The sequence below is a fragment of the Dasypus novemcinctus genome, chromosome 31 (genome assembly GCF_030445035.2).
Source record: "Dasypus novemcinctus isolate mDasNov1 chromosome 31, mDasNov1.1.hap2, whole genome shotgun sequence".
In the NCBI taxonomy this organism is placed as follows: Eukaryota; Metazoa; Chordata; class Mammalia; order Cingulata; family Dasypodidae; genus Dasypus; species Dasypus novemcinctus.
Window position 1 is genome coordinate 16,692,774 of NC_080703.1, and position 10,002 is coordinate 16,702,775.

General features: G+C 53.2%; 1 protein-coding gene across 1 annotated transcript; it reads left to right on the forward strand.

The window, feature by feature from the left end:
• The first annotated feature begins 245 nt into the window (after positions 1 to 245).
• On the forward strand, positions 246 to 2,102 carry LOC105744608 (endogenous retrovirus group K member 6 Gag polyprotein). The gene has a single exon (XM_012519240.2). It carries the CDS (start codon positions 246 to 248, stop codon positions 2,100 to 2,102), a length of 1,857 nt encoding a protein of 618 aa, XP_012374694.2.
• The last annotated feature ends 7,900 nt before the right edge of the window (positions 2,103 to 10,002 follow it).

Consider the following 10,002-nt stretch of genomic DNA (forward strand, 5'->3'; position numbering starts at 1 on the left):
CCAATAGGGAGCTGGGGCCAGCAACGGCCCTCCCCGCACCAGCCCAGTATATCAGTGCCTGCAGTTCCGCAATAAACCAGATCTGCGCCATCAGCCAGTCTCCGTGGTCTGTCTCCTCTAGCCAGGCCACGTCGTCCTCGCCTCCTGCGACCACACGAAGCCCCGCAGAGGCTTCAACTGGCGCCCAATGTGGGGTACGAGCACCCGCTGCCCGTGAGCAGGTAAGGACCAATTCCTCCTCCGCTATGGGAGCCTCTTTCTCCAGCCAGCAGGCCCCGCAGGTTTGGGTGCTTGCTGGCCTACTGGCCTGCCACCAATGTAAGGTTTCGGCCAAGCAGCTCCAGACTTATTGGGATTTACTGATCCCCTTCAATCCCTGGCTTTCCACCACCAATCTATGGGACCCTGACACCTACCGCATGCTAGTTGATCGTGTTTCTGCCGCTATGGAACATGAAAACAAGCGCTTCCCCCCTGGCCTTATTCCCACGCTTATTGCCATCCACTCTTGCTTACTCGGTGCCGCTCTGCCTGTCACAGCCTATAACTGTGCCCGGCCAGACCCCCTCGAACAGGGCAATTCCGACCCCACGGATAATGATTCTGCCTCCTTAGTTTTTCAGCTTAATAACATCCTGGAGGAAGACGAGGCCACCCCGGGTCCACTGCTGCCCTCTAAAATCCAAAATGATCTTGCCCCAAAAGGCCACCTTGCCGTCGAACAAAATGGCGATTCCGCCACCGCCGGGTGCCTCCCTAGTGCTAACAAACAAGATGGCAAACTTCCTCCTTCTTCCTCGGCTAACACACGGAAGTCTCTGTATCCGGAGCTTCCTCCTTTGCCATCCCCTGACAAACAGGAAGAGGTCAACTTGAAAGAGGAACCATTACCTCACTCGCCCCCAACTGGAGCGGTTGCCTCGGGGGCAGAAATGAGGGCGGGGTTACACAACCCCTCTCTAAGCAATACCACAGCACCACCTAGCGGTAGCCCTATGTTAACCCTGTCCCTCCCTAGCACCTTCTCCCCTGCTTTAAACCCAACACTCGCTTTTACTCCAAGCACCCTGCACCCGCTTACTCTTCCTCCGGTGGCCCCTCCCCCCATGCTGCTTACCTTCCATCAAGCCATGCCCCCGCCTCAACAACCCCCTCAGCTATACCCGGTCAACCTAATGCCTACGCCTCAGTGCCCCCTCCCCTGGTACCTGTACAGTCCTTCGGAGGTAAAGCGCCTGTGTGAGGCCGTCCGGGAGGATGGACTAGGCAGCCCTTACGCCCAACAACTCCTTAATGACATCTCACTTAACTTAAACCTCCCCTATGACTGGCAAGCCGTTGCCCGAGCCATCCTTACTCCCGGCCAGTTTGTTAATTGGCGAGCCCACTTTCAAGATCAGGCTGAGCAGCAGGTGAGGGCCAACCACCCCAACGGCATTACTTTTCCCCTGAATGCCTTCCTCGGCTTACCGCCCTACAACGTCCCGGCAGCCTTCGCTCAGGCCACTGCCGTTTTCTGGGATCAGCTCCAGAGCATAGCTATGCGTGCTTTTGGCAATTGCTCCGCTATAAAAACTGAAACCTTCACTAAGCTTGTTCAGGGCAAGGAGGAGGATTTTTCTGCCTTTGTTTCGAGAGTTCAAGAGGCGTGTGCCCGCAAAGTAACCAATGAGCAGGCCCAAGCGGCTCTCGCGTGGGAGCTCATCTTAGAGGGGGCAAACCCTGTTTGCAAGCAAGCCATTGCTTCCAAATGGGAGGGTAGCCTCCATGAGTGGATTTTGGCCTGCAAAGACCTAGACCAAACCTCTCATACCCTTGCCACCTCCTTCACTTCTGCCCTTGCTTTGGCCATGGGACCTTGTTTCCGATGTAACCAGGAAAGACACTTTGCCCGCGACTGCCCCAACTCAAAGGGAGCCCCGCCTCCCAAAAGGCCACCGGAGCCAAACACACCTTCTACCCCATGTCCGAAGTGTAAGAGAGGCTATCATTGGGCCAGAGATTGTCACTCACGGTCAAACATAAACGGCAAGCCTTTAAACTTCAAAGGGGGCAAGCCTCAGCCCCACCCCCAAGAGGCACACCACCTGCCAAAACCCTAATGTGGTCCATCCCTATAACTGGGAATAAGCCTTCTATGGCCCTAAGGATTAACAACCACTGGTACCATGGCACCCTAGATTCTGGGGCTGAAATTTCTTGCTTCCCTGCCTGCTACGCCAAACATTGGGAAGTACAGCGTGGACCGCCCATTCAGGGGGCCACCGGGGACTCAGTCTCTCAACGAGCACGCTATCCCGTCACATGGGAAGATGAAGAAGGTCATACAGGTACCTTCCAGCCGCTCTTCCTGTCTGCCCTCACCACTATATTATGGGGGCGAGACATTTTAGAGCAAAGTGGAGCCGTCTTTTTTTTTTTTTTTTTTTTTTAATTTAGTATCTGTGTTTATTTGTACATAGACGTTTCAAATGATTTCTTTTTTTTTTTTTTAATTTTTTTATTTTTTATTGACTTTGTAATAATATTACATTAAAAATATATATGTGAGGTCCCATTCAACCCCACCCCCCCACCCCCCCTCTCCCCCCCCCCAACAACACTCATTCCCATCATCATGACACATCCATTGGATTTGGTAAGTACATCTTTGGGCACCTCTGCACCTCATATACATTGGTTTACATCATGGCCCATACTCTCCTCTATTCCATCAAGTAGGCCCTGTGAGGATTTACAATGTCCGGTGATTACCTCTGAAGCACCATCCAGGGCAGCTCCATGTCCCGAAGATGCCTCCACCTCTCATCTCTTCCTGCCTTTCCCCATACCCTTTGTCCATTATGTCCACTTTTCCCAATCCAATGCCACCTCTTTTATGTGGACACTGGATTGGTTGTGTCCATTGCACCTTTATGTCAAGAGGAGGCTCAGATTCCACCTGGATGCTGGATGCAATCCTCCCATTTTCAGTTGTAATCACTCTAGGCTCCATGGTGTGGTGGTTGTCCTTCTTCACCTCCAGTGGAGCCGTCTTAACCACGGTTCCCCCCCAATAGTTTGCGCCACTGCTCAGTTCGCTCCACCCAACCCCACCCCTCTGCAATGGGACACAGAGGAGCCTATTTGGGTCGAGCAGTGGCCCCTACCATCCCACAAACTTACCGCCCTGCGCACCCTAGTCCAAGAACAACTTGAGGCCGGCCATATTGAGCCTTCCACTAGCCCCTATAATTCGCCTGTCTTTATTATTCACAAAAAATCCACAGGCAAATACCGGCTTTTACATGACCTCAGGGAAATTAATAAACACATTCTTCCCATGGGGTCCAGCCAACCTGGCCTTCCTCACCCTACAGCAGTCCCCCATTGCTTTCATGTCGCTACGATCGACATCAAGGACTGTTTCTTTTCTATCCCACTGCATCCACAAGATCGACACAAGTTTGCCTTTACAGTCCCGCTCCCCAACCATCAGGGAGCCGCTTATCGGTATCAATGGAAAGTGCTCCTGCAAGGCATGAGGAATAGCCCTACCATCTGTCAAAATTTCGTCAACCTGGCGGTTGCCCCTCTCCGGCACCGAGCCTATATCATCCATTATATGGACGATATCCTCCTTGCCCATGAGAACCCCCACCAGCTGCAACTCATTCTCACACAGCTCAAACTAAACCTGTCACTTATAGGCCTCCACATTAAAGAGGAGAAGGTGCAGCTTAGCCCTCCTTTTACCTTCCTTGGGTTTCGGGTTGTGCACCATGTTGAGCCCATCGCCCCCCAACTGAATGTCCCCGCTCAGCTCTCATTAACTGAGTTGCAACAGCTATGCGGGAATATCAATTGGGTTAAATCAGCGCTTCCCATTTCTACGGCACAGCTCAACCCTCTCTTTGAGTTGTTACAAACATCCAGCAACCCACCCGAGGCAATTACTAAGAAAATCACCATCACACCAGAGGCGCGAAAAGCCATACAGGCCGTGAGTCGTTCCCTGCAGTCCTGCGCTCTCCAGCGCTACGACCCCACTCAACCAATTTTGGCACTTATTCTCGCCACTCCAGGAACTCCCACGGGAGTTCTGTGGCAGCAGGGACCCCTGTTGTGGCTACACCCATCCAAGAGCAAGCTCCAAAAGATATGCCCAGCTATTCGCCTTTGGATCTCTCTTGCTACAGACCTTAACACCCTCTGTCTGCATACATACCATGTTCCCCCCTCTACCATCGTCTGGCCACTCAATGCCAAGCAAACCACCCACCTCATCCAAACCAATGAGGATATGCAAGTCTTGCTTGAGGACTTTAGGGGAGAGTTCGACAATCACCTCCCCCACCACAAATTACTGCAGGGTCTGGTCCAACTCCCCTTTGCCGACCCATTCCATCCCTTCCCCTCTTCAACACCACTGCCCCATTCTACCACCATTTTCACAGACGCCTCCAAAACCAAATATGCGTTTGTAGTGTACCAACCTGGGCACCCCCATCCCCGTACGTTCACCTATACTAACCAATTCTCTGTGCAGACGGGTGAGCTACTGGCTGTGTATGCCACCCTCAGGGCCTCCCCGGCCGAGGCCGTCAGTATCTTCACTGACAGCCAGTATACACTCCAAGCCTGTCGTGTTCTGGCCTTTTCCACCTTCTTTCCTAAGGACACCCCCATCGACACGGCCCTGGCCTCGTTAAAGGAATTGCTCGAGTGCCGTACAGCTCCATGGTACGTGGCACACCTGAGAAGCCACTCAGACTTGCCCGGGTCCCTAACTCGGGGCAATGCCTTAGCCGACCAAGCAGTCTCCACCTATGCGCTCACCGCCATAGGGAACCTTATCAATCAAGCAAAGATACTTCACTCTAAATTTCATTTTTTGGCCGCCTCTCTTAAACATCTACTGCCGGACCTTTCTATAGACACATGTAAACATTTGGTGCACGCCTGCAAAACCTGCGCCCCTTTCCTGTCTCTAGGGCCCCTGCAGCCACAGGGGGTAAACCCCCGTGGCCTTAAACCAAATTCTCGATGGCAGCTAGATGTTACCCATGTACCGTCCTTTGGATGCCTCAAATATGTGCATGTGGCCGTCGACACCTTCTCTCACCTCTGCTATGCTGTCCCCCTCGCAGGAGAAACAGCCAAGCACTGCTTTAAGGCCCTAAGGCAAGCCATCCTTTTCATGGGAGTTCCATGGGAGCTAAAAACCGACAATGGCCCCACGTACCGCAGCTCCTCCTTTGCTGCCTTCCTCAGTCTCTACAACATCACTCACCATTTCAGGATCCCATACAACCCCCAGGGCCAGGCCATAGTGGAACACACCCACCGCCACTTAAAAATTCAAATACAAAAGGAGAGCGACTTGCACCCACACAGCCAACCAAGTGACATCGTAACAGCTTGTCTTATTCACATGAACCTCCTCTCCTTTGATAAGAATGGTCTCTCCCCCCTTCACAAACATTGGGGCCCCTCCTACGCACCAACGGTTGCCCCAATGGTTTATTGGAGAGACCCAGAAACACATACTTGGGAAGGGCCCAGCCCCCTTCTCACCCAAGGGAGAGGGTTCTCTTGTATCTTTCCAGAAAATGCCTCGCAGCCAATCTGGATCCCAGGCTGAAACATCAAGCCAGCCACCGCAGCAGCGACGGATGACGAGGAGGGAACGTCGCCAGCTGCACAGCCTCACCTACCAGATGACCCGCCTCATCCTCGACGAGCCGGCCACCGAGCCCAACACTGAGCTTATCCAGCTCCTGCGCCTGTACCACCGCGCCTGAGCTGTCCACCCACCACCAAATAACGCCCCCACCTTGCTTGTTCCCCTTCTCATCCTTCTTCTCTCCCTTGCCGCAACAGGAGAAGCCGCTAAGCCGTGCAGCCAGTATGAGCTTTGGGCCGCTTTACAAGCCCCCCTCCCCAGATTCCTCTTTCTGACCCGTTCTAGCCCCCTTTTCCCCGCCTTCTACCACACCTCCTGCGACCTCGGCCTCCCATGCAACCCTATGTTCCAACCTTCCTCCTCCCACCTCAACATTTCCGTTTCACCCCCCCCAGGACACCATTTTCCTCTCCCTCAGTAATCAGTCTGACTCGACCTTCCCCAACACCCTCTACTTCCTCCCTCACAATATCTGCAAAGTTTGGTACAATCACACCTCCGCCTCCGCACGCGCTTCTGGCATAGCCTACCGACTAGATGGCCTCTGGCCACCCACCTCCAACGCCACCCGATCCAAACAGTTTGCAGCTTATGTGCAACACCCCCCCGTCCCCAATTGCAGTCCCAAAGGCTCCCCCCGTGCTGTGCCCTTACAGTCTTTTCGCTGGCGCGACTGCACACACCCCAACCCTACTGCCACAGGCCTCTTCACCCCCATGGCCTTGCTTCCTAATGAAACAAGTACCACTATCTTCGCCGACCCGCTCCGGGTCACACCCGCATACTCCTTCTCTACCTTTTCCCTCTGTGGGCCCTCTTCCTGCCTCAACCTTCAACCCTTCGTCTGTCTCTCCAACTGCTCCCTCTCCGATGGCACTCTAACGGTCAACGGCTCAACGTCAACCTTCGCCAGTCGTTCCACTCAAACCATCCACACCTTTGCCTACGTTAAGCCCCCATTTGCCTTTTTCCTCTGCAGAACTCTAAGCTTCCCCTCCGCGGCCTGCTTTCTCTCCAACTTCTGGAATAACTCCTTCCCATACACTTTCCTGGTTCTCCAGCCACCCCTCGTATGGGTCCCCATCAACGCCTCTGATTGGGTCCCTCCCCAACTCTCCCCCTGTCCCCTGTCCCCATCAGATCTTGCACCCCGCAGGGTTCAGCGTGACTTCAGACTCTCCGCCGCCATCGCCGTCGCCTTCATCGCTTCCTTAGCAGCCGCCACTACCGCCGCCGTTGCCCTAACGCAAACCTCCCTCACTGCCGGAGTCGTCAACAACATCTTAGCAAAACCCAAGCATCCCTCAGCACTCAAATGGACATCAACCTTCTCCACCACCATGCCATCTTAAATCTCCAGCCACAAATAGACTTGCTTGCCCTGGATGTTGATACCCTTTATTCCCTTGCCAACACCCTGTGTGACGGGTGCTACCCGTTCTCCCAGCTCTGCATCACCCCCGTCCCTGTCAACCACTCCGACCACCAGTCCACCCTCAGAAACCTAATACTATCTTCTTATAATGCCTCCTTCTACAACCACACCCTGGCGCTTGAGGCCTACATAGAGAGTTATTCAGACCTAGCTATTCCCCAGCTCACCTCATCTGTCCTTGGGGAGCTGGGGCAAAAATTCACCAGCCTGTTCATCCCTGCCAGCCTGGCATTCTATGGCATTATTGGTGCCGGGCTCTTGCTCATCCTCCTCCTCCTCTGTTGTGTCCGTGGCGCCCTGTGGCATGCGCAGCAAGAGCAATGGCTTATTGCCACTGCCTCTCTGGTTCTTAGTAAAAACGAAGGGGGAGATGAGGCACAGCGTCAGGCAACAGTCTGGCTTGCCTTTCTGGCCAGCTCTGGCGCGAAGTAGGTACTGCTTCCGCTAGGGTAAGGGTGGCTGGTACGGGCGCTCCGCCCTCGGCCTGGTACAGGTGTCACCGCCCTTGGCCTGCCCTTCGGCCCTCCCACTGCACATCATCTCATGCCCCCCCTGCTTGCCGAGCCGACCACCTAGCCTTATAAGGGCATGTAGCCCGCCCGGACCAATAGGGAGCTGGGGCCAGCAACGGCCCTCCCCGCACCAGCCCAGTATATCAGTGCCTGCAGTTCCACAATAAACCAGATCTGCGCCATCAGCCAGTCTCCGTGGTCTGTCTCCTCTAGCCGGGCCACGTCGTCCTCACCTCCTGCGACCCCACGAAGCCCCGCAGAGGCTTCATTGGGGCTCAGTTTTTATTAGGACAGGAGTCCACCAATTCTGGCTGGTCAAAATAAATCAACTTCCAGGTGGTGGACTTGGTCCAGTGGTTAGGGTGTCCACCTACCACATAGGAGGTCCGCAGTTCAAACCCCGGACCTCCTTGACCAGTGTGGAGTTGGCCCATGTGCAGTGCTGATGTGCACAAGGAGTGCCATGCCATGCAGGGGTGTCCCCGCATAGGGGAGTCCCCCACACAAGGAGTGCACCCTGTAAGAAGAGTCGCCCAGCACAAAAGGAAGTGCAGCCTGCCCAGGAATGGTGCTGCACACGCGGAGATCTGACACAACAAGATGACGCAATAAAAAGAAACACAGATTTCCATGCCACTGACAACAATAGAAGTGGAAAAAGAAGATGCAACAAATAGACACAGAGAACAGACAACTGGAGTGGGGGGGGAGGAGAGAGAAATAAATAAATAAATCTTAAAAAAAAAATAATAAGTCAAATTCCTTCTCAGAGTTCTCATGTCCTGGCCTTCAACACCACATACACCTGACTTCTCTGCTACTACAATTCTGGGGGCTTGTCCAGGATTGCACTGAGAAGGTCAGAGGTGGCAACAATTGTTTGCCCCTTTCAGATGTCTCTGAGGAGGCTGGGAGGGCCCAGGTGAAACCCAGCTCTGGGTGCCCCTGGACTCCCCTTTTAGTCCAGAAAGAGGTTGTGGTCTTCACCAGAGCCCTCCTGGAAGAACCAGAGCACCAGTGGGTTTTAGAGATGATGAGAATGAAGCAAGGAGAACCACAAATCAGATGAGTAAGACCCCCAGGGGCATAGTGCAGGAAAAGCCTAATTCTAAAATAAGGAGGGAGACTGATCAGCTCTCTAAAAAGGGAGGCCCCAGTACACCTGAGAATACAGGAGGAAGCTACCTCCTCTCCAGGTCTGAGAAAAGGAAAGGGGGGTGGTTGTGTGTATGTGATTGTGGCAACTGGGTGAGGTGCAGAAAGTCACTTCTGTGTGGCAAGTGCAGAATCCTGATCTGTGGTTCTGTGGTGACCTCATATGATCAAGGGCAGTCTGGGGGTCCCTGCAAAGGGACCCTCTTCCAAGTGGGGGCTTATACAGACCTGCTAAGGTTAAGAGGTGCTGAAAGTTTCTGTGAGGGTTGTGACCAGAGATGGACTAAGTGTATGGCTTGAGTGACTGTTGTGTACCATCAGCACAGGGTGGAAACATGGGAAACACACAAAGTAGGACCCTGTTCATATGTATGCTGAAAAACTTCCCCCGTGCATTCCATGAAGATGTATACAGCATAAGGTTCCAACCAGGAAAGCTTAGGATGCTTTGTGAATTAGAATGGCCAACTTTTGGCATGGGCTGGCCACAGGATGGCATTTTATATCCCTGGATCATCCATAAAGTCCATGATGCAGTAACTGGAAACCCAGGACACCCAATTCCCCTACATTGATCCTTGGGAAAATACTGTAAGCCAAAATCCACCTTGGTTAGGGTAGTGCATGAATATGGAAGCTAGAATTTGCCTAATACAGAAACCAAGGAGTGCTGTCCAAGGGGCCAGACCAAACAATCACCATGCAAAGGGCCCAGAGAAAGTGTACCCTGAGTGCAGTGCCAATCTGCCCATTTTAGAAGGGCCATACAAACATGAATTTCTGCCCCCTTATGCAATGACTCCTGCCCCAGCAATACTAAGGAATGAAAATGAGCTAGTCTCTCTAAGCAGTGCCCCATTGTCATCATCCACACAGGGAAGTGTGACACCCATACCACCCCCACCACTGCTTTTATCACCATCTGAGAGGGCACCTATACCATCCCTGCAGTTGCCTTTATCGACATCTGCACCAGAGAGCCCTACACCATCCCTGTAGCAGCTTTTACCATCTCCTCAGTGTTCTTTGATACCTTCTGCAATGGAAAATACAGATCTGCAGCTTTTACAGCCCATTGCCCCTGGCAATGCTGCTGCAGTGCTGCCATGCAGTCAGGGGGGAGATGCTGAGAGGTAGCAACTTAAACCACAGGAAGCCCTAGGGGCAGAGGAAGCAGAGAGAAAGCCTGCCTACCAGCTACCTTTCCATGAAGGCTGGACCCCAATTTTTTACGA